General features: G+C 39.8%; 1 protein-coding gene across 2 annotated transcripts in view; it reads right to left on the reverse strand.

Moving 5' to 3' along the window:
- PEPD (peptidase D) overlaps nt 1–26012 on the reverse strand; it is a 150917-nt gene that overhangs the window by 50979 nt on the left and 73926 nt on the right. For both annotated transcript variants that reach the window (XM_064723274.1, XM_064723275.1), the window contains exons 10-11: nt 13916–13984; nt 6759–6836 (exon numbers count right to left, since the gene is read on the reverse strand). In XM_064723274.1, coding sequence (XP_064579344.1) covers nt 6759–6836; nt 13916–13984 — 147 coding nt within the window. The remainder of the gene's footprint in view (nt 1–6758; nt 6837–13915; nt 13985–26012) is intronic.

The following is a 26012-nucleotide window of genomic DNA, read 5'->3' on the forward strand; positions in this document are numbered from 1 at the left end:
AGTAATAAATACAATATTTTGTACCATAGGATAGATGGTTTTAATAGCAGACACTGAAGAACTTGGGTTGGAAAAGGAAGGACTTGTATTATCTGATGGAAAAAGAAGGTCAATTCCTGCTTTTAAAATACAACATTGCCCCCACCTGGACAAATGAGTTCTGGTTCTAGGTTGATATTAGTATTGTACAACTTGATAAAATACTGAGAATTCCAAAAAGAGTTTGAAAAACAAATACAGCAAACTTTGATCATCTTTTCTGGTATACCTTTTTCAAGCTCACCTAAATCTTTTCTTGACTTACTGAAAACTTTCCAATATTTTCCTGAAATAAATGACAGCCTGAAAATATTTTCCTGAAATAATGATTCAGTCCTCAGAGAAAGTCTTACACTTATTCTTCCAATGAAGATAGTGCAATTGTGGGAAATGCACTATCTTCCAATAGTGCATTTCCCACAAATAAAGCTGTACAATATTACAATAAATATGTGAATATTAGCCATTAAAAATAAACAGCCCCAAACATTCAACATCTTCCTTCTCTGCTTCATCCAGAACAAACTTCCCCAACTACCTGCACTTGCAGCCAGGAAAAACTCCCTGTGATGAGCAAATCCTCTGAAATGACAATAGGAGAGTGCTAGGAGGATCTTTTGAGAGCACCACAGGTAATAATACAAAGGAAACACCAAAAGCTACATCCAGGTGCCAAATGGAAGGAAACAAACCCAAGTGTGACAGCTTGAGCAGAATGCAAGCATGTAGAGGCAGTGCTCCCAGAGGGCTGCTGAGTGTTTGCTCTGGCAAGGGCACGATGTTACCAAAATGAAACCTTGGGCAAAGCTCCCTCCTCTCCACAGCTCTTCTTTTAGTGCCCCCTGCTGTCAGTATGATTCTGATGATTTAAATTTGCACTGGGATATTTAGGAAAAAGGCAGAAACAGAAATATGCCTCAGAGTTAAACTATTCAGATAAAGGCTTTTTGCAGTACTAGACAGTTTTCCATGTCCCCAGCTCTATCATTTGAGTCAGCAAATAGCCATGCTTGTTGATACAGCCCAGACACACTTAAATCATTTAACATTATGCAAACGTTGGACTTTTATGACAAATGTGTTTGGTTTTGTGACATTACAAAGTTTTCTAGTACCTGAAAGCAATAAAACTATTTCCAGGTAAAACTTGTTTTACTGTCATCCACAGCAGTGATGGCACATCATGAGAACAGCAATGAGAGAGATTCTGTTTCACCAAGGACACTGTACTGTCACTGAAATCTATAAATTATTTCAATAAAATAAGTAATCAATAAGCAATTATGTGAATGTTAAAACAAACAGTCAAATAAAATGAAATCCATCTTCTGTTGATCCAACCTGCTTCTATTCAAACTTCTAAAAGCTAGTTTTATTTTATAAATAATAGATAGTCCCACTGTGAATACAAGGTTAATGGATTCTCTCCTAGGTCTGCTACACTTCCCAAGCAGTTGATGCTGGTTGTACTCCCCTTATTTATGCTTTCACCCCAGTCCCCTTCATAAATCACACTCTGGCCCTGGCTCCAGGGAGGAGCAGGGTCCCCTGCAGCTGCCCCAGCCCAGGTGAGTGCCTGTGATCCTTGGGGTCTGCTCTTCATTAACACTGTAACTGAGGAGGATATTTCAAAATGTTAATTTTTAATTTTTTTCAGCAGAATAGACAATTATTTTCATTATTTTGCAAAGCCAAAATGGACCTACTAACCCCCAAAAATATCAGTAAGTGCTTGAAGGTCAGTGAACCTGCCTATGAGATGCCATAAAAACACCAAGACCTGCAATTCATGACACCTGCAGGAAGGCACCTCAGGTAACAGCTGTATCTATTTCAGTTACATCTGATTTCTGTTAAATCAGGCTGATTTTCTTACATTTCTGTTATTTAAGTGTAAGCCCCATCATGAAGAATCAATGTTTATTTTAAGATCACAAAAGCATTTTTTATTTGCCAAACACTGCAGGAGCCCTGCTGATCAACTGCAACAGAACAATCAACTCCTGCCATGAGTTTGGCACGTGGCAATGCCAGGAAACCACAAAGCCTGCCAGAGCCAACAATGCAATAAACTCCAATTTTACTCAGAAACTACTCAACTCAAAACATAAAATATACACTTCAGGTTTCTAGAACAAACCAGCAGACCACAGAGGTGAGCAGAGACATCTGCCCTGCCCCTTGCTCTGCTGCAGGTGGCTTTGATGCTCATTGCTGTCCCCTCCCTGCCCTCTCTCCCCAGCCATGGTGTAACTCCTGCAGGGCAAGGGCAGCAGGATTCAAGGCAATTTGCTTCCATTATTTTTAAGAAAGCTTTAATTTCTCAGGTGGCAGATGCTGATTTGTTGAGCCAACACTTTTCATTGAAGCACACTGGCTCCTACTGAACTGGATGCTGTTTCCCAGGGTCAGGTCATCACTTCCAGCCAAAATCAGAGATGAGTTTGGGAGAGCTGAAACCAGAGTTCCCACCTCCCACAGGGCCCTGGAACCAGTATTGACCCAACCTCTTCCTGCAGTGTGAACAAAAGCCAGCTGCCCATGAGACACTTGCCATGTGGGGCTGCCATTCTCTGAGCAGGACTCCCAGGTGCACATTGGATTTGTGCCTAAAGGACTCAGATCTCTACTCCTTCTTTTTATTTGGGTCAGTGTCTTCTTGAGTAGCAGCTTTCAATGTCATTCTACTCCTCACCAAACTCTGAAAGACCTTTGGTTTTCCAAAATGCTGGAAGCCTCTTGTGTGCAAGGCAGGAGATTGCAAACTACAACAAGTATTTAGCTTGGGACTCCACTTTCCCCACTACCAAATGCCTCAGTACAGAAACAAAAGGGTCTTGGCATCCCATTAGTAATGCAAAACCTGGAGAGGATGCAGTGAACCTCAGCCCAGGGCTCAGCTCCAATCCAAGCTGTCAGAGCTTCAAGATGACAGAAGAAAATCAGAATTTGTGAACAGCATGGCCATACATCATCACTGCCAGCTGTGATTTGCTACATTCCAAGTAGAAGATTTTATTTAAAGTTAATAGTGAGTAAAAGGGCCAAGGGCCTACAATGGTGACTCAGCCTACCCCATTTTTCTGGATGACCTTTCTGATCACAGAAACAGGCACCTGCTTAGGGAAAGTGTTTGGTTTAGAGCAAATTGATAATTTCCATGTTCACCACAGAATGCTATAGCACATGAATTATTTATACAAAGCACTGATTTGGTGCTATTGCAATATTTGCTTTTAATATCCATACCAGTTAAATATCTGTATCCTGAACACCTAAACCTCCCTAAAAATACTGATTTCTTTCTCTGTCAATCACAGTGCTTTGTGTTAGATAGCTATTTCAATATTTAACAGATTGAAAAGGATAGCCCTGCTTAGCAAGACAATGTGTATTAACAAGGAGTGTCAGAAATTCCCTTGATAGTCCTTTGTTTTGCACTGGGATCTTTTAGTGCAGAAGCTGTACCTATAAAAAGTGTGGATTATGATGCCCTATCAGAGATACAATTCCATACCAGCTTCTTACAGAAGCAATAAACCCACTTGATACAGGTTAATTTAAGAAAAAAACATCATAAAGCCAGGCTTTTCTAAACCTTCCACAGCTTTTGACAAAGAAGTCAGAATAACAGCCTTAAAAAAGAAATAAAAATGCAATAGCACAAGTATTTTGGCCTATGATCTTCTTTTAACAATTAAATCCTTGGTACTTACACTTTTTAAAAAGCCAGTGATGCATTTCAAAGAAGCAAAGCCTTAGTTTTCCAAATGTGATTTTTCTAATATTCAGGTGCTTAGTTAACTTATTTATGATACTTCCTGCACTGCACTGCTTTGTACATAAAAAAACTGAGCTGCACATTTCTGCAAAACCCATGAATGTTATTCATATCCAGCAAGTAATGTTAAGAAAAAGACATGAAATTCTACAGAATAATTTATTAAAAATCACACCAAATTCCCAATCTCCCAATTCTATTACACACAACTCTATGAATAGTTAGATTAATGTTATGCCAAAATGCTGGCAGACACAGAAATAACCCTTAAAATACTCTTACTTCTTTTTCATCAAAAATTAAGTCTATTTTTTCTCCATGTTCAGGGCTTCCTAAGACTATCCAACAGAGGGCTCCCCATAGCTATTAAAAAGCTTAATTGAAAGCCAATATACAAATGCTAATATACACAGACAAATTAGCACACTGTCATTTTAATGCCTCCTCTGTATGCACACACACACCCTTACACACCCAAATTAGACATTTGTAAAGTCCCACAGTGAAACCACTCAGAATTTGTATGCTGTTTATGCATGCTGCACCTCAGGACTTTTCCTGAAACATTATTTTTAACTCTGGAAAATGAGCGTGTTTTTAAATTGTCTTTACAGAAATTAAATCACTTTTTCTTATTATTGCTTTATTCCCCCTTGAGATAAATGCTGAGAAGCCAATGTGGAGCAGAGTCTGCTCTGTGAGTGCCAGCCAGGGAAGGGCAGTGGCTGGAGCCTGGCAGGTGCTCATGTGTCACATTCACATCCTCTGAAAAATCCCTTTGCCCAGGATTTTGCTCCTGGGAAGCTGAGAATCATCAGAGAAAAAGGAAAACAATAATGATCTGATTTGCTTCTCTTGTGTTTTGCTGCTTTGGAATGTGTTTGGAGATTGTTTACCCACAGGTGATTGTTCCATTGCATTCTGCTGGGAGTTGTTTTCACTCTTTGGCCAATCAGGGCCAAGCTGTGTCAGGACTCTGGGAAGAGTCACGAGTTTTCATTATTGTCTTTTTAGCCTTCTGTAAGTATCCTTTCTGTATTCCTTAGTATAGTTTAGTATAGTATTCTTTATTATAATATAGTATCATAAAGTAATAAATTAGCCTTCTGAGAGCACGGAGTCAGATTTATCATTCCTCCCTGTCACAGGGCACCCCACAAATACAATATTCCTGCATCTGGGGCAGCCTTTGCAGACACCTCCTGCACCTGAAAACATCTTCACCAAGAGCAGGAGGTTATTCCAGCCCCTGTTACATCTTGTCTCTTTGTTGAGGCACAGGTGCTGCTCAGCAGTTTGAAACTCTGAGTGATTGCTGTATTTGGTAGGTTATGGTTCCCTGACACTGAGATACCTGAGGCTGATAAAACCCAAACGTATTTTAAAGACTTTTCCAGTACTGCAGAAAAGAAGGGTTTGCAAAGAGTCCTGTATGAACTCTTGTGGTTTAAGGAGGACTACAGCCATGCACTAAGTTGTCCTTGGGGACTGTAAGTGAAAGATTCCTGCACACACCCCTCACCCTGAGGTCTCTCTCACCATTTAAAGACCTAAGTTTTAAATGTGGGATATGATAATGCTCTGTGGCATATCTGCTCACAGTAACACATGCTGAGATTTCCTGTTTGCTACACACCTTCCTTTTGAAATTTAATTGAATGACACAGCTGATACACTTTTATGTTAGTTTGTCCTTCCTGATCCAAAAATGCTCATAGCATATTATCTACTCAAACACAACATAATCACAAATCAAAACTATTGCCCTGCAATAAATTTACTTTAGTATTTGATGGGTTTAGTAAGATATTAACCACAGATGGAGATAATACATAAACTATTGTACAAGAAGCTTTTAAAAAAGTTTTTACAGCATTATAAAGAAATTACCTATCTGTAATTCCATACATTCACTGTGCAGCACCTGAAGATGTGCCTGGAACTTTAGCCAACCAGGTATATTTTTTAACTTCTGAGATTCAATTTGTTTTCCATAATTGGTTTTGAGCTTATCAATGATAATACTAATTTGCTTTTCTTCATGTATTTACATTCCACTGTGAAAATACATACCTACACTCCTCCTGCACAGGCTACAAAGGTAATTCTATACAATTCCTCCACTGCATGTCAGTGATTAACTCCTCCAAAACTAGTTCTGCATTTTTATAAACAAAGGCGTTTTGACCCATGTCTTTGGAGGTGAAGTGTGAAAGTTATGATTTTGTATATTACACATCAGACAAATAGGCAAATAGACAAATAGTATTTCAATTTCTGGGAATGTATTTGGTGCTCCCATTCACTCTGCTCTCACCTGCAGTGATACTGCAAAACATGTGGACATGGAGTACACATAGATAAAACTTTATGAGATTTGCAGCTGTATTACACATCACTAAACTCTAAGTAAATCTTTATAGGGAGTTTTTGGCACATCACAGAACCCTTCCCTGACCTGAACTGGGTTTGATCTCTTCACACATTTTAATCTCTGTATCTTGTAGGGTGTCTATGTGCACATAGGCATTTGTAATATCTAATCCATTCTGCAATTTGATGCAATTCTCTAAAATTAGTCAACACTCTCCACCCCACCACCAGAGCTGAGGTTTGGATCTGAGGTCCAAGAGCAAACTCAAATGATGAATTTTGTAACTGCCCTTGTACTTAGAATACAGCAATTTCTTAAACTCAGTTCTAAATGTCTCTGGTTCAGAAGTGTTTGAAACAATATCTCCTCCCTTTCAACTGGAGATGCAGATGTACAGGACCTTTGGAAGAAACCAGAATAATCTGGCATGCAAAGCTCCCTTTTATTTTAAAGATTTAGTCTTTTTATCAGTATGCAGTTATCCTTTTTCTAAGAGTACAATTCCTGTATGGAAACAGCAGTAGCAAAACAAAAATACCAAACAATTTGTAACCCTTTACTTACCACAAGTCTCCATCTTCAATAGTTTTATCATTTGGGGCTCCAGCATGGCCATAGTGCAAAACAGATGAGTTCTCCCCACTGATGGGCAAACAGAAAATTAGCACAATTAGTGGAAGAAGAAACATTAACACACACATTCCTGTGACACAAGAAGGAGCTCTGTAAGCATCAGTGTATTCCGATAAAAAGCAGCCTGTGAGAGCTGATCCAATCCCTTGTGTGGCTGCAGTAACCACCCCAGCACTTGTGCAGCAGAGTTGGGCACAGCTCAGGAATTTTACTCTGGCTGTAGGACAGGACCTGGTGCAGAAGGAACATGACATTTCCTATGTCCATGACAGCGTAAAGGAAAGAATTAGGTGCAAGTAATTTTTCAATTTACACCCATTTATTATTTTCTGATGGGTTTTGCTGTTGTTGTTGTTTTTATTTTTTAAATTACTTAGTGCTCTTTTTCCCTATTCAAGGTTAAACAGTCCGAGGCATAAAACAAGCTAACTTCCACTGGGGTAATATCTGACATTTGAAACACTCTAGGAATCACTGGGACAGGAGGAATTGAGCTGTCTGAGGGAACAGCTCCAGCTCCCCCCTGGCATGGCCACAGGTGGGCTCTGCTGCAGGGATGCACTGCTTGGGGAACATTCCCAGCTCACAATGCCAGCTGCAGGAGCAGGGATTAAAACTGTCACTTTTCTCACCTGCTGTTGAAAAATCACATTGCAAAGAAAAGATTTTTATTCCTGGAAACCTTTCAGAGTAAACTGCTGATTCACAAGAATAAAACAGCCCCAGAGAAGGATGGACACTTGTTCTGTTCTTCTGAAGTTCCATGATCCACTAAGTGACCTACATTTGGCCTTGGCATCCTCTCTTGCCTACTGATATTCCTCTGGGTCTATAAAATGTCAGTTAAAAGGCTGATAAAGATCTCAAGCTCTACCTATTTTTCTTTTACTGTTCTCCTCAGATAGATGCTCTCATTTTTTCTCTTCAAAAAAGCTGGAAGAATTACATCACACCCAAAAATACCCATGTTGGGACAGGGTTACTGCAGCTTCTCTCCAACCCCTGCAGCTCACTTGCCAGTCTGCACCTCAGCTTTAATCAAAACCTTTCACTGGTCACCCTGCTCAAATTTAGTTCTTTCAAGCTGTGATGCTGGAACAGCTTTGTATCTTGGATGTCAGGAATCTGAGGCTCAATTTCAATCAATTTTTTGTTGTGTCTGGAGTAAATGTGACATCTGACACACTTCTCATCTTAGACTTGTGATGTGTGCAATTACAAAAACAGTGAGCATGCACTGTATCCAAAGAGAGATTACCTTCAAGACACATGAAGTACTTGTGATAAAAGATCATCAGGCATACAAATAATTTCATAAACAATGATTATGGAGTAGAAAGCAGTAAGTTTCTGCAGGCTCCCTATCTAAATGGCTGGACTGTGTCCCTGGAAGTATTTAATAATACATGCAGCTGTGGCACCTGGGGACACAGTTTAGCAGTGAACTTGGCACTGCTGGGTTCATGGATGAACTGGGGGATCTCAGAGGGCTCTTACAACCTGAATAATTCTACATTGATATTTTGAAAACAGTAAGTATTTATTGTTAAGTGGTTTTTAACTATGTAATAAGACAGTGAAAAGTGATATTTCAGAATCACAGGGATTTTCTGATACAAAGTGTGCTTCATAAAATTATACACACTCCAAACAGAAAAAATTAGAACAGTCAAAAGTTGTTAAATCAAGAGTTAAAAAGCCCTAAGAACTAAGGTTGCAACACATTCATTTTGTGATGCTGGTCCAATGGTTTAAGCCCAGTTTCAGAACTGGCTGGATGCTGGATTTGAGAACCTCTGCAGCTGTGCAGATAGCTAAAAATGGACCCAGAAAACCTGTATACAAGATGAAGACAGACATAAACTTCTTTCTGAGATGTTCTGTCTCCTGGGCACTGGTGGAATATTTTCCACACCAGGACACTTTCAAAATGAGTTTGCTCTATCTGAAGAAAAGATCTGTAATAGAGCAATGGAGTGCAATGAAAGGAAAAGGTGTGCTGTGCCAGGCAGGGTGTGCAGTGGGAGCTGAGCTCTCCCAGCAGGGGACAGGGGGGCAGAGCTCCTGCCCCTGACTGCTCCTCTGCCTCAGGATCTGCTTCCCAGGTGCAGGGTTGAAATTTTGGGATGATGGCACGTGGAAGTAACTAGAATGACCTTGCATGACATTGTTTGGTGTGTAAGGAAAAACACAAGAAATAATAAAAAGCACCAACTGTGGAAGAGGTTTTACAGCACCTTCTGTGAGCCACAGAGAAGTCTGATAAGAGGATCCATGTTTACCCCTGAAAGAATTTTCTACCAAGGTCACTGACACAGAAACCAAGAAAGAAAGAAGGATAAATAAAAGAAACCTGCAACTGCCTATGCCAATGAGCACTTTGTCTCTTCTGACCAAAAAGTAAAGTGTAAACTTATGAGTTTTGTAAGAATGTATAAAAAGCAGGCATGCTATAATAAAAACAGTTTGAAGCCTTCTGAAAATGGGGCGTGTTGTTTGTATTATCTCCATCTCAACTACGACAACCAACAGCTGGCGTGCACATCCACACTCCACAGCAGTTTGCCAGGATTTCAGCTGCAGATACTATTCCTTATCTCCCTCCAATACTGGGGATAAAGTAGGAGAATCAAACATCACATGCATATATTTATGATCAACTTTTAAAAAATTATCATTAACCTTAAGGGCATGAGTCCATGCTTATGTATTTGCAGACAGCTCGTTTACTTATCAAGATGTGCTGGCACCCCCAGTTACAAACCCCATACCAGTGCATAAATAAGTCATATACTCACATTTGACAACTGCACAAATGCTTTCAACAAAACACATTGCAAATACAAAGATGAGGGATTCCTTTTGCACATTTTAATGTAAAGGTTTTAGTTTACAAAATATTTCTGTTAGGCTCAGCACCAACTGTGAGGGGAGCTGCATGAAGGATCTGTTTTTCAGCACCGTTGGTGCAGCGTTGAGCAGGCACAATCTTTCTTGGCATTGGAGGCTCCTGATCTGTCAGGCACATCTTGGCTCTGTCACACACAGGGGATCTCAGCACAGGGAGCACAGTTGGTGCTGAGGACCAGATCTGCACACCATCTGCATTTCAGGGATTTACTGGCATGAGAGGGTCTGCTCCCCTGGCTGGCTCTGGGCAGATACCCTGAGCTCACAGCCATTAGCAACCAGGCAGAGCCAACCTGCTCTTGAAAGCTCCCCAACTGCTTCTCACCCAAAACAAACACAGCATGTGCACTGAAGGACTGATCCCTGGCTCTGAGCAGGCCCTGCAGCCGAGGATGGGTGGGAGAGCTTGACTCACACTTGCACTACTGACCCAAATTAGGACAGAGCTATGGAAACCTCCAGTGGTAACCTGCTAAGAGGTGCACATCCAATCTCCCCTGCAGGCTGCATTTACCCCTGTCCTGAGATGAAGGCAGGAAGATGCTTCTGGAGAATGCTGCAGAAATGATGTGTACCCACAAAGTAAATGCTACAGTTAGCCAGAAATTGTTCACACTGATTCAGTAAGCCTTTCAAGGTGGCTTTAAAACAATTCAAACAAAACCCCCAGCCACTGGCAAAGCACAGAATTCACAGAATGACCAGGTTGGAAAAGACCTTCAAGATGAGGAGTCCAACCCAGCCCCAAGACCTCAGCTAAATCCAGTGCCACATCCAGGCTTTGTCAAACACACCCAGGGATGGGGACTGCACCACCTCCCTGGGCAGCCATTCCAGAACTTTATCACTCAAGCAAATGAAAGCAAATGAGCCTCATGTCGAAGCTACTTCTTTCTTTTCCAAGAGGCAGCAGTTGCAAGGTCTAGCACTGCAGTGCCAAGTTGCAGTTCATGATGAAGCACTGTGGGAGGTGAGGATCACTGGCATCACTGCCTTCCTTTTGGTCAGCAGCTCTGAAAATCACCACACATGAGGCTGCCAATGCTCACCTTCAGGCAGCCAATCTGAAAAAACCTCCAAGAGGTTCCTGTTTTTATTCCATCTTTATTCCATTTTATTCCATTTTGTTCCATTTTTATTCCTTTAATAACTTGCTTCTAACTGGTGTCAAAGACATGTTAGTTCCAGAAAGAATTGCACAAAGCAGCAGAAGAGGTGCAAATTAACACCACTGAGAATGCAAAATGTAGCAAGAGATTCTGATTACTAGCAAAGGAAAACAATCCCCCAAGATGCATCTGAGATCAGAGAGCACCCTGAAAACAAATCATTAGAAGAAAGAGGAGAAATATCAGCAATATTTTAAGAACAGGACTATGCTGAACATCAAGCACTACAAAAAGTGTAGCTAGTAGCTCTGTATTAAGAACATCTAAAGAAGAAACAAAAGACCATTGAATAAAACTGGAACTTGTTTCCATCATGATTTAAATCATCATAGAATCAACCCAGAAGAAAGCATTAACCCTTCTTGCCACTTTTTTGTCTAAGGCACGAAATCTAAAAAAGTTGTACTGAAGTTAAAGAAAGACCTAATCTGGTCCAAAAATCTTCACTTATGGCAACCCTCAGATGGAAGAAGACATTTCATTGCACAGGGTTATTCTTGATGGCTGATAGCACCTGATGAGAGACATCAGTCAAGGAGATCTGAACCTGATTCTAAGATGAGAAAGCAACGAGCAGCAGCTGCTGGTGGCTTCTGTGGTGGTTCCAGAGAAACCAATGCCTCCACCACCACCTACCTCCAGCTGGAACCTCTGCTCCCAATGGATGCCACCCACCCCAGCATCACCAGGACATGGGAATGGATTTCCTTTGCTTTCCCATTTGTAAAAATGGCTCCTTGGTATCCTAAGACACTGCAGTGAATAATTCATTAGCATTTGGAAGCAGCACTTTGTAGATGAGTGCCAAAAATATCCAAGTATGCTTAACAAATGTTCCTACTCTCCTTCTATGACACTCAGTGAGGTCTGCACTCCAAACCACTCCCCAGCTGGCAGCTTTTGAAATATCACTGACTTCAGGACTGATCTCAAAAGGTAACACCCTGTCACACTCATCAATGTGTGTTACTATTCTCATAGTAACAGTCAACACATTGAGCACTTCTGGTCACACCAAATATTCATTTAGCATCTCCTCAAGAATGTAACACTGCACAGGACAGCAATAACTAAATGCACCCATCACATGACAAGTGATTTATTTCTGCACTGAAATATTGTATTGATTGCTCCTGACTTCCAGCTTAATCAGCATATTTAAAAAAAAAAAGAATAACAAACTTGTTTTTTATTTAAAAGGATTATTATTTTCTATGGAAAATATTATCAGGCCTGTAATCTAAAAAGGAAAGATCCTGTCAAAATATGCCCATTTTAAGTGTTCAGGAAAATATAAAATTCAGCCTGAATAGAATAAAATATTCAAAAATCCTAATTGCAAAAGCTATTTTTAGCTGTAAATGTAGTTAAGTGAAATATTTACAATGCATGACATTTTCACAGTATTAAAAAATGTCTATTATTTTTGCCATTACTATGTTAATTGAATTCATTCATTTATTAGGAGCTAGCTTAAAACTGTTAAAATTATTCATTCTTACTTCATCACTCATAGTGAGAACATAGAATACAAAGACCTTAGTCTGTAAATTGCTATCTCATGTAACTATTTTTTTTTTAAATCAGGTTGTCTGTACTTCTAGTGGTAGGATACAACGGCAGCTGCTAACAAAAAAATGTTGTTTGGATATGGCATTCCAAGGCCAGCCCTCCTCTGTGATTTAAATCCTCCAAAAGCTCAGAGGCAGCTCTAATTGCACCCCCATGCCCTGCAGAGCAGGACAGGACACCCAGGAGCTCCTGTCTGTACTCAATTCTGAGCTGCTGTTGGAGCTTTCCTCCTCCTGGGTGTAATGCAGGTCCTGGGTTTGCAGTCCCACAGTTCACCAGGAGCCACTACACAAATATTGACTGGGCATTTCTATAGGTTTAACAAAGTGATTTGGCCACCAGCACCCAAAGCAGATCCTGCAGCACAGGTTCTGATCCACCCTAAGTGAATGTGCAGTCTGCATGGCTGTGAAAAATCACACCATCACTGTCAGTGACAAAAGCTTAGAGATGGAGTCTCATTTCACTGGGATGTTAATTCTCAAGTTATACAATGGTACTTAAACCAGGAAACTTTTCAGACAATTTAGATACACAATTTGCCATAAAACTGCTCATGCTCCTGCTGCAATTTTGCATATAAATTGGAAAATTGCATTTACAAATAAGCAATTGAGTAAACTGCAGAAAGAAGTGAAGGTGCTAATTGTTCTTATTACCTTCAAAGCAATATAGAATTATTGTCATTAACATAAAAATTATCTTTTGTAACTGTATGTGACTTCAGTGGAGGGCAAATGTTTCTGAGTAGGAGCAGAACAAGTGGAACATATATACCAACATATATGGCTCATTTCACTGTCATACATCTCTGATTAGATTAATTCCACTAAGTAAGATTAATCTCTGCATGAAGCACACAGCTGTTCTTCAGCATGTGTCCCACACTGTTCTCTTGTGCATTTCTACAACTGCAGGGAGAACTTTTATACTACTTTCCCAAACACAGTAACCTTCAACACTAGCTGTTCAGCAAGAAGCAGAGAGAGCAAAAAATTCCAAATTCCAAAGAGATTAGTTCAATTGCATCCCAATCTTCGAGACAAAGAATTTTGAAGATTATAAGAAATACACTTAAGGTGTACTTCAAATAAAGTATTTCTGAGCAACAGAGAATAGCCATAAAGCCCCTCTCCATGGTGCCATTTAATAAAAAAGCCAAGTGCAGCACAGGGGTGAGCATAAACATGATCTTGGCAGCAGCAGGAGAGGCCATTGGGGAACCTCTGGGGTGCAGCAAACTCTATTGCCACGTTATGTCTTCAGGAGACACAGGCAAGCACCTACCTCTCTTTGTCTTCTCCAGCGAAAACAGGTCAGAACTCACTCTGGTGGCATTTGCAAACACATGATATGCCTAAAAGGACCAATTTTACAAATACCCAGAAGGAAGCTGACTATAAAGCCTGCCCAGTTCAGTGTAAATCATCCTCTTACCTGCCACAGATGCAAGTGTAGGAGGTGTGGCGCATGCCCCCTCGAGCGTAGCAGTAGTGCTGGAACAGGCTGCAAAGAAACAAAGGTGCCAATTATTGATTTCTGCCAAACCACCCCAAGACAGGTAGAAAAACAAGTTCTGCTTGAGTACAGCTGTGTTGGTGGAAATCCCCAGTCTCTGCCTATTTCTGCTCAGCTGAACACTCCACCTGCCCCCCATGCACAGCTGAGCAGCCCTGCAGAGCTGCAGGTGAGTTCCACAGAGCCATTGAGCAACTCTGCAGCAGAGAGGGGCTCCAGTGCAGCTCAGTGACCTCAAATGGCAACTGCTTTCCTCACAGCTCCACACCAAAAGGGAAATTACTGCTGGCAAGAGACTTCATCTGGCCACAGAACAAACAGGATGGTAACAGGTAAAATGCTGAAGCTGGTAAAGCTGGCCAAACTCTCCAAAGTGGAATTGAGAAAAACACTGCACTGCTGCATTTCAGGCACACAATCACATCCATGATCACCGTTCCAATCCTGCTGCCCTCAATCTATGTCATGTAGATTCAAGAAAAGTGAAGTCCAACCAGCCCTTCACAGAGGAAGGAGCTTGCCAGACTGGTCAAAGCTCTTCAAAATAATTTCAGCAGAAGTCCTCTCAATTTACCACCTCACAGACATCTGTGAAGCTGAACTAAATATCCCCTAACCCTTTGCATCTGCCTGTGCTGTTCACCCTCCTCTCCAGACCAGCCAGCAGAGCTCTCCCCTCACATTAACCAGGTCCTTCCTGCATCACAAGCTGGGCTGGGATGGACACTCTCATGTTCTCTTGTCTGTAGCACAACACACACAGAGAAAACCTAAGACTTACTCAATTTCAGACTGTGGTACCTAAATACCTCTCTGATCTTTCCCTGTCCAAACATGGGGAAAAAAATTAACACAAACTCAATCCCAAGAGCAAGAAGATCTTGTGATAACATGAGGCCAAGTCTCCTGCAGCCTATAAAGGACAGTACAACACAACATTGTTTGCTTTTGTGTGTGCTTGGGCAGGGAAGGGCAGGGAGAGCAGCCTGTGGAACTCCTCTTTCACTGCCATCCTGCTGGAGGAGCTGTTTGGCCTTAAAAAGCATTACAATATTTTCATCTTCACTGTCAAAGTCCCCTTCAGATGAGGGCAGATTTGCCCAAAGCACAATTAATATAGGATTAGGTGCTTTACGAGCTAAGCACATATCATGGATCCTTTTATTCTTTTTGAAATATGCTCTAGTTACAATCCAATTCCCTGTAATACTGAATGAATTCCAAAACCTCATTTCTTGTAATACTGAAATAATTTCATTAACATAGAATGATAATGGTGCTATTCAAAGAATAGAGATGTTGTGATTTTGTCCTTCTTCAGCAGCGAGCCACAGAACACAATTCAAATTCAAAAGACATTAAAGACATTACATGCTTGTAAATCTAAACTGGATTTTAAAATTACACAAAATGACAGTATTTAAAGAGAAACAAAAGAAAACATACAAATTAATCACATATGAAAAAAGAAAAGCCTCCATTTAGAAACTCAGTAGAAGGACACCCTGTTTACAAGATCTCTTTTCTGTTCAAAATACTGTGGTGGTTTACAAGGTAGAAAACACTAAGTTTGTTTTGGCCCATAAATGAATGATGGCAATGAGTAGGTGAAATGCCAGAGAAGCTAAGGAGAAACTCTGACATGGTGAGAATCCAGCAGAGATATCACCGAACTGAGCTGATAAAATGTATCACCTAAACTGTCATTTTTTCTGACACAGACATCCTTTCACAGAAATGGACATTTCATATGGAAACATTTGCTTGCAGGCAAGCTTTACTCTCTAAGACAAGACACTCTACAGAAACATTTTGCACAATAATTCTACAGTTATATATATACAGTTACATTTTAGGAAGCAACTTTTAGAGTATTTTATTAACCTTTCACCTTAAATGACTGGATGAACTATGCCCCTAGACAGCAACTTCCAGTAACCTTATAAAGAGCTTAAAAATGAAATATGAAGGTCCTAAATATCTTTGCATCATCAGTGATGCAGGACAGCAAGGTTTATTTTTCCTTATGACAACTGATCACATATTCATAGTTGCAATTAATATGAAACTGTGCAGCCAGTAATGGCAGTACCTCTTGTAGTTCTCCCTGACTAGCAGTAAAAAGCAATAAATAAATTAAGACATGCATTGCGTAATCCAGCTGTTGCCTGAACTTTGTTTCTGTTTTCATCAGACATCATAGACTTCCTTTTAAGACTAAGACAGAAGGGGCCATCTGTGTGATTGAGCTGATGATGGTATAACTTTGCCAGCTGATGATTTTCCTGCTAGTAAAACTATTCACATCACTTTTCTGAATTTACTTTTTCAGGGTATGACTTCATGCAATTGGAAAAAAACCTCCAAAATTCTCATCAGAGACAGCCAACATCCTTGTATGATATAGCACAGATAAGTGACAAAGAAGATGGCACAGGCTGGCTTTTCAAAGCTGGAAATGTAGATTCTAGTAATTCTAGTATGTAGAATTAGAGAAATACCAGGACTTTGAAGGTAAAGTCCCAGCCCCACTGAAGTTAATGCAGATTCTGAACTTGATTTCATCACACCAAGATTCCACTGTCTGCAAGAATCTTCACCCATAAGAGCAGCATGAAAGTACAGAGTCTGAAATAGTTGGATGGAATATAATTTAATCTGGCACTCTGCATCCATTGCAAATATTGCATCCTGAGCTTCTCCTGGTGGTTTTGATTGGAGGAGATGTGTGTTCAGTCAGTTTTATGCTTCACCCTGAGCTTCTAATGCCACCAGCACAGGCACAGAAATGAAGCAGCTCTTCTTCCTCTTCTCATTGCACAGGTTTCAAAGCTTCATGCCATATTTATTTGTGCAGTGTTTCTGCAGAGGGTGTGTGTATCACCTACCATGGAAGGATGGCCTCAGTGGTGTACACAGACCAACCTCTGGAGAATTGTCACATGTCACCTGTAAATGCAACAGCTCTGCTAGAGCTGGCATGGGCTGTGCGTTGCTTTGGACACAATTGGTTTGTTGTTGTTACTGTGTAAAAGAACGTCCTGGGTTTGGTGGTATTTTTTTATTGCCAAAACCATCATGTTCATTGACTGACAATATGCAGAGAGTTAAGGCAGTTTTAAAAACTCACTGTTTTTTCCATCAATCTAAAAACACCCAAGTATTAGTCACCATCAACTCAGGTAAATATGACATGAGTGAATTTCTCCTCTTTGCTGAGGCACAAGATAATATTAACCCCACTGCTCTGCTGAGACTCAACTGTCTCACTGACTGTGCTGACTGGAGAGAAGAAAACTCAGAAATAATGGGTTATTCACCAGTAGAAATAACAGAATAAGGATCTACTGGCTGTGTTTCAGATCCTATGGAGTACTGCAGACAGCCAAACAAATCTCCATAATGCTTAAAGAGCCTCAACTTCAAACCAGCCCAAAAAGCCATTAAAGTGAAACCTTCTATGAACAGTGCTTGTGCCTAATTATCAAAATCACTCTGACAATGATGTTTGTGTTTTATGGTCATCTTTGGTCCAGCTTCTACTGCTAATGCACACTGACAATTACAATCATCTGTGTGCTATGAATGGAAATTACATTAACTAAGGTAGTTTATTGTTAACAGTTGTCCTAATTTAAGTGAATTTGCAGAATAAAGACACATAAAGCAGGAGGAATAGAACTATCTGTATTGACTGCTCCCATATTTTGCTTATTTTCAGTTCTTTCTCATACTAGAATACAACACATCTATGCACACTCAGCAGCATTATTTTTATTTCTAAAAGAAGTACATAAATAATCTCTAATTTAATTTCTTATCATCAGTTGTTCTTGAGTTATAAGAAATATAACTCAAATGTCACTTTTTTATAAAGCTTTATAAAAAAGCAACATTGGCATTTCTCAGCTATTCACTCCTGAAACCAAGACACTTCTAGATCAAAAAGGTTCAAATTTTAAATAAAAATCCAATTGAGCCTTTTGACCTGTATCTTGCAAAACCGGTAAGAAATGCAATTACAGAAAGCATGATAAACATGGAGAAAAGAGAGATACAGAAGGAACTAAAAGCAGCAAGAATATCTGAGCAAAAAACATTTAAATCCTTGCCAAGTTTCTGTAACACTGCCCAACAGATTCCTCAGTGACCTTGTGATGGTCCCACACCCCCAGTAACTGCAGCCAGGTGCAGAATGAGACATGCACATCACTTGGAGGGACAATTACCCAGCCCAAGGTTTCTGACAAGAGAGAGAAAAGCCCTGAATAATCCTGTTTATGACTGCCAGGTACTGCATCTAGAACACTTGTGGATAATGGTAGTTCAAAAACCCAAATTTAGGCTGTGTAGAGTACAAGTACAAAAGATCAAGGACACCTGTAGGTCAGTATCTCATTATGGGGTTTATATTGAAGATATTTGAGAAAGTTGCCTCTTAATAAAAAGAAACCTTTGTATGCTTCAAAAATAGTATTGATTGAACATAGCCCTTGAAATGCAAGCAGGAAGGTTTGAACTATAAACTGGAAACCACAGTAACTTAAGGGAGTTTTGGACAGGACTTGGAGGATTTTCTGTAGTTCCTTCTTTTATTTTTATGACTACAATTAGAAGATGTAGGTGAGTGTCTATCAGTTACCTGTGCACTAAATTGCTTTTGAATTTCAACTGGAATATGCCATTATGTTTTTGTATAGTGTAAATATGAAGCATAGCCATAATACAGGCTAAAATCCAAAGCCTTTCTAAAGCATTCACAAAAGGCCAAATATTTCAAAGCTGATCTCTCCAGTTATACCAGGATTGAGACCATTATTTTGATCATTTAGACACATCAAAATCTCCACATAAGAAAGCTATAAAGCCAGAACCCCACAAAATTGTTGAGCCACAGTAATTATAATTTGCAAATGATTAGTAAAGCATTTATATTAACATCAAACTAGACTGAAAGATGCTCAGAGGAAGAAGACAAGGTGTCAGTAACATCCCATCAGTGAATACAGGAACAAGGTGAGCAGTGCTTCCTTTAATCCCACACTACACATAGTGAGGCTCTTAAAAACAGAGCATTTTTCTTTGTTAACCTACTTACTCTGCTAATGTAATTTATTTTCCATGGGCAACTAGATGCTTAAAGGCTTAGCCTATCTAATCCTATTTTCATTTAGTTCACAACAGCACACAGCAGTACTGCAAAACATCTCTGAGGTTGTTTTAATACAAAAACAACAACAAAAAGTCAGTACTTCATTGCAAAAGGGTAAAATAGAGTGGAGAAATCTAGGAGGAATAATCCAACTTACTATTAATGAACAAACAATGGATTAGTAACTTGCAGCCAAACAAGAAAAATAGCACAATGAGCAGATGAGCAAAGTTATTCTTCACCTTGGAGACAATACACTTAATGATTTCTGCCTGGAAATTGTTTAGAACAGAACTTGCAAATCCATGAACAACAGGAAATAAAACCACTTGTGTGCATTGACTTCTTAAACTAACTGGTTACACTACTCCTAATGAAAATTTTAGATTAAAATCCCTGGCTGGGTTATTTTGCATGCTCAGAGAGGAGAGCTGCTGAAGCTTGCTATCAACCAGAGATACTGACAGGAGCTACACTTCGAAGCATCTCTATTTACAATTGTCCTAATTTGTATCATACACAAGCAGAAATAATATATGAATTTTTTTAAAAATGTTGATCCCTCTGAATTATAACAGCTAGATTCTGTTCTCATTTTTGCTGTGTTTTCTTTAAATAAGTAATTTTTCTTCATGTGCAGCAAATGCTACATAATAGTAGAACCTTAAAAGTGACCAATGTTGTGTGAGTTCAGCAGGGACAGAAGAAATGTAACTTTGGCAAGCAGGTATAACAGAGGAAACTGGCAGTACCTTAATGTAAATACAGTAAGAACATTTATGAAGTAAGGGAGAGTGGTGTGAGAGCAGCACAGAAGTAAGTGGGTTCACCTCTATAATAAATAATTCAAATTGGGATTTCTAAGTGTGCTACTTCTCTGTACTAAAATGGATCACAAGCCAGAGCTCAGGGCAGAACAGAGGGTAAGATTACCCTAAAATGCAGATATATTTTAAGATACAAAACAACACAGATCAGAAGGAATACTATTCCTTCAGGAAGCCAAATCCATCAAGGTAAAGCCATTAATACTGCCTGGAAACCAGAGACACACGAAACAGAAAGTCCATAAATAATACAGAACTCAGCACTGTCACATATGTCATATATGATTTGCAATGATTGAAGGTAATTGATAATATCAGTTCAAGAACAGAGAGTTTAGGTGAGGGGTAATTAGCATTTTAATTGCATAATTGGGAATTATAAATTACCTGTCTTATGTAAAGAATAACTGAAGAGCTTATATAACATGAGCTGATAATTCATCTTTTTGTCTAAGCTAAATGGGTTGGAGAATTTAGAGAATCAGGAACTGCATTTTCCTCAGACATAGAGACATTTCCTTTTTGTTTTTTAATTTCATAGCTCTTCCTTTTATCTATTCCACATGAAGACAATTTTCCCCCATCAATTTGCAAATCTAGAACTTCTGAATGATTTTTGAGTCAGAGAACATGACCTCTGATACTGCAGCACTTTAAGATTTCATGTGGGGCAATCTCCCCTTCTCCCTTCTCCCTTCCAGACAGAGTGATGTAAGTTTTTTCTAAGAGGACTGTTGGAGTTTAGTCCAATTTTTTTCTTTTTCCAGTATGAGGAAAGGACAAGAGCTTTCAAAGATGTGATTTTAAAGAAGTGCATATGGACACTCTCCCTTGATTTGCCTTTCATCTGATTCTACACTGGTGCCACATCTCTTTGCCTCTGAAAATTCCTCAAGTTATGCTTTTCCACAGGAGTTCAGTTAAGCCATTTCATTAGCAATGCTCAAATGCAAACAATGATTATGTAAGGCTGTAACCTCCTACTCAGCTGCTGCTTTTGCAGAAGATTGGCAAGACAACAGAATGGGTACCCTAGAGATAGGACAGTTACCAAGAATGCTCTGTAAATACCACTTTTCAATAAGTCAATCTTTAAATTAACACTTTAGAAGCCTTTTAAAAATGTCTTCAGGTATGATTGTCAAATTACTATTTTCCTGAAACTCTTTTAACTCTAGTCAGAAAATTCACCTATTTGTCAGACGTGTTTGATTCATCTGTACAAAACCCAGTTCATTGTGGATTCAAATATTATGACTATTACACTACTGAAATCTTGAACTATCAATCCTGTTGAAATACAGTTACTATTCATACTTCATAGTAATTTCATAATAATTGAAATTATTAAGATATTCATAATAACAAGGTTTAATGTCAACTCTGACAGACTTGTAAGTCTGGTCTACCTCCCCTGGTTTTTGGTAGGCAGAGGCTCAGAGCAGGAGGTGTGAGCTCTGCTGGCTCCTGCAGAGCTGCCAGCCCAGCACAGGGGCTGCCACAGGGACATAGGTGAGGATTCCCCCTCCAGCCAGGCAGGAACCCTTCGGGTGATGGACAGACAAAGCCTGCCTAGTGTGGGACATGGCCACTGTTGGGGTCTCTGGCTTATCAGAGTGACCCCGAGAAAAGTTGGAAGGTCTCTTTTCCCAGCCCGGTGCTTGAAGAAGCAGTCAGGGCTCTTCATTTCTCAGTCTCAAGGTTGTTTATTGTGTCTTATCTATAAAATTCTTTCTCCTGCCCTGCCCAGGTCCATCCAGCAGGACAGTTCCAGGCACTCTGCCTGCCCCCAGGGCAGTGTTATGGCTTTATACTAAAAACTACATGTGCAATGTTTACAATTACTGTCCAATACCTGTCACCTGTGTTAGACAGTGAGCTTCTACTCTAAACCAATCTGTAAGTGCCAACATCACAGCAGAAGATGGAGGCCAAGAAGAAGAAGGAGAAAGGCTGGACATGCCCAGTTCCCTCCATCTTGCCTCCTGAACCCCCATACCAAAAACCCCAAAATCGACTTTTCCACCCCGTGATAACTTCACTTTCATTCTACCTAAACTGTTGTGGCTTGCAGATCTTCATCTAAGGTTGGTAATTTGCTCCATGGGTCACAATCAAACCCACAGGTGTTCTGGGCTCTGTGCCAGGGTCTCTGAGCCCCCTGGCAGGGTCCTGGCCATCCTGGACAGCCAGAGGGATGCTCTGGGTTCCCACAGGCCATGGCTGGAATTCCAGCTGTGATTAGAGCAGCCACAGGGGATGGAACCCAGCAGATGTGAATGAGCTCCTGCTGCCTGCAGAGCCACAGCCACAGCAGGGACAGGGTCACCTCCCTGCTCTGCACTGGCAGGTTCAGCACTGGCACCAGGAGCACAGGACAAGGTGGGAGCTGCTCCTGTGCCATGCTAAGCCCACACTGCCCGTGCTCCTGGCTGCTCTGCCTCCGCCAGCCTGGCTGTGCCAACGCAGAGAGCTCCTCTGCTCTGCTCCTCTGTGGGACGGTGTTCACAGGGGTCTGAGGGTGTGGGAAGAGACCAGGATCTGACTCCATGTTTCAGAAGGCTGATTTATTATTTTATGATACATATTATATTAAAACTCTACTAAAAGAATAGAAGGAAGGATTTCATCACAAGGCTGGCTAAGAATAGAAAAAGAATGATAAAAAAGGCTTGTGTCTGACCAAGACAGTCCAAGCCAGCCGACTGTGACTGGCCATTAATTAGAAACAACCACATGAGACCAATCACAGATGCACCTGTTGCATTCCACAGCAGCAGATAACCATTGTTTACATTTTGTTCCTGAGGCCTCCCAGCTTCTCAGGAGAAAAAATGCTAAGGAAAGGAATTTTCATAAAATATCATGGCTACACCTCTACAGCAAGGAGGAGCTAGAAACCCTTCAACAGCATTTGTTTCCATCCATTCTCCAGAGCAGAAGGATTTTTCAAATAGTTTTCAGTCCTTACTAAATACATAAATGGAAAATGGATCCCAGTGCTGCACTGCAAGGCAATGATCAGTAAAAAGAGTCTCTGGTTTAATTCTTCCCCAATTCCAAAGACCCGTTGGAATCACATCCGTTACTAACAAGGCAGAACAAAGTTCTGCACTGGCCTACATTTCATATTTAATTTAATATTAAGGAAAGAGATGGCACAGATCTTTCTGAGACTCATTGCTCCATTTCCAGCTCTAATAATTCTAGATCACAACTGGCATATTTTAAATTAAATTTTTTGTACTTTAAACCTATTTATCAACAGCTAATTAACGAGGTCTAAATCCTTTGATGACAGAATGATTAAACTGCATTTTAGCTAATCCATCTTTAATTAAAATGCTGCCAGCAAACCATTTCTGGATGTGTAAAAAAGACACATTTATAGATGCTCTCTCTTTAACTATGCATTATGTAAAGCCAATAATTAGAAGAACTCATGATTTCAATTATATTTTAATTACTGTTACATATAAAACATGCTTTAATAGATGTAATGCAATACATTTTCTTTCTTTACAACCCACTAATCATTCCTATTGGGGTGACAACCAAATAAAAGGAAGTTTAATACATGTGACAGTACAGGAATCTTTTTCTAGCTTTGAGCCAATTCTCTCTCCATTTCTTCTTTGCAGCAGAAAGGTACTTAATTATCTCCAAATCTAAAGCACAAATGAATCCCTATAAATCCCTGTTAAAGCTCTAAAAGGAGATTAGCAGTAACTGACCATAATAAAGAGAAATGCTTTATCCTTATTATTGCACCAGCATGTCTTCAAGTTTCCTCAGCTCAAAGCACAAGGCCACTAAAAGCCTGCTCGTTAGGGAAGGTGACAATTAACCAATTTTCCTATTTAATTCCTTCCTAATTTTAGGAAACAACAAGAGCCAAGACAGGCTTCAGCTACTGGAGGAGCCATCAATATTCATTTCTTTAGGGCATCCCCTTGCCTCCATGTGGGAGGGGAGGGTGGAAGGTGAACGTAATGCCATGGCTGCATTAATGGGAGGCTGAGACTTATCAATGTGTCAGTGATAAAAGTTTAGCTGTTCTTTACTATGGCTAAGGCAGTTTGCAGTGCAAATCTTTCTAAAGCTCTTCAGGAAAACTCAATATCCCACAGCAATTCAACCTTTAAAGTTGCATGTTATTGCAATAGATTTTGTTTGGCTAAGACAAACTAAAATGTGATAAATTACAGGTTTTAAACATGTTTCTAAGCTCTCCATGTTCCAAGTAGTTGTACATCACTGTAAACTGCTTTATGGCTTCACTGCTTGCAGTGATCTGAATGTGACATAAGGAAACCAGTAACTCTGTAGGAGAATCCTATTTACCCATTATATTGCATTTTAGAAATATTTAAAAAGGTATATGATGTTATTTCTTCTAACTCAGACATGTTAAAATTGAATTTTCATGTTGATTTCTACTGTTTGGATATGTTAGTGAAATTGCTGGAATTTCAGTTTATTTCAAGTTTTCTCTAAAAGCATTTAACATTTAAAGCACTGTGATGGCTAAGATGTTTTCATCACAGGCATCTATCATGAAGTGACTGAACATACAAATACTGAAATAACTACAAAATAAGACTTGAGCTGCTGCCTAGTTTGATTTACATAAACCCTATCCTTTCATTTCCATTTTTGACTATTTCTGCTTATAAGTAAGCTCTTGGGGGCAGAGAATATATTTTACTACCTTACAAAGTGCATTGTCCATTTCTATTCTGATGAAATAATAAGAACAACAGTTTATTATGAAGAGTATATGAGCTGCATCTCCTCAAAAGAACATGTCTGGGAAGGTCATTTGGAATATCTAAGGGCTCATATCTAACAAGAAAAAATGCTGATGTAGCAATGAGCTTTATCAAGGTTTATCGAGAACACTCATCACTTTTTCAAAGATTGCACTAAATCTGCCTGGAAGAGAAAACAATCTGAATTTGAAATGCAAGGAACTCTCAGAACTTTAGGCCTGTTAAGCCAAAGCTTTAAATTAACCACAGGATTTAATCTGAGACTTTAGAAAAAGCTTCCAAACTTAAGTGCTAAAAATAAAAATGTAGATTTATAGTTTAAAGCAGAAACAAGCTAAATACAGTTTAGAGTTTTAGAGTTTAAGATATTAAAAAATAGCTACAAAGATAAATAAAGAAATTAAAATGCAGTACTGTAGGTTTGTGTGCCATAACATAATTAGCTAAGAAAACCTACACGGTAGCATGAGTCCATAAAATGAAATATTTAAAGATTAGGTCAAAAACATAAATCATCATACAAACATCAGTGTTTTATTAATCAATAACTCCTTAAAAAGCCTTACCACTAAGAGTCTTATAACCTTCTATACCATGCCATGTCGATGTAAACCAAACCCACCCTTCCTACCTCTGTAAAAAATAAACAAATAAACCACATCATCCAAAACCACTCAAAATTCCCATCTCTAACTCATCCAAAACTCCTCCAAACTCACCATGCCTCAAAGCTTACTATGGATGGTACCTGGTTGCTGTCCCCAGGAGCCCTGCAGTGGCAGCAAAGTGACAAGCAGAGCCCAAACCAGCATCACCCCACAGCACTGCTGTCCCACCCACATCTCTGCTTTTCTTGCCTCTCAGGATGCCTTGGCACTGTCAGACCAAGGACAAACATGTCTAAGGACTGCACACACAGTAATATTAAACAAGATGAAATATTCAAGAAGAAATATTTCAGCTGTTAGAAGCGCTGGGGAAGGGCAGTAATAAGGCCAATATCAGAAATAGCATTATGATAGAAGCTAATCAGATATATATTGACAGCTTGTCTTTCAATTTAATGCTGGGCTTTATTTAAATGCTAACTATGTAACTGCTTTTGTTTGAAGGCAGCACCTTGGCCAGTGAGTGTTCTGATTTCCTCCTCAGTCCACAGAGACTGCCAGAGCAAGGACACAGCACATAAATAAATGGCAGCTGTCACCTGAGAGTGACTAACATCTTCTTGGGGGGATACTTTCTTGGAGAAGGCTCACACCAGA

The sequence above is a fragment of the Zonotrichia leucophrys genome, chromosome 11 (genome assembly GCF_028769735.1).
Source record: "Zonotrichia leucophrys gambelii isolate GWCS_2022_RI chromosome 11, RI_Zleu_2.0, whole genome shotgun sequence".
NCBI classification, from domain to species: domain Eukaryota; kingdom Metazoa; phylum Chordata; class Aves; order Passeriformes; family Passerellidae; genus Zonotrichia; species Zonotrichia leucophrys.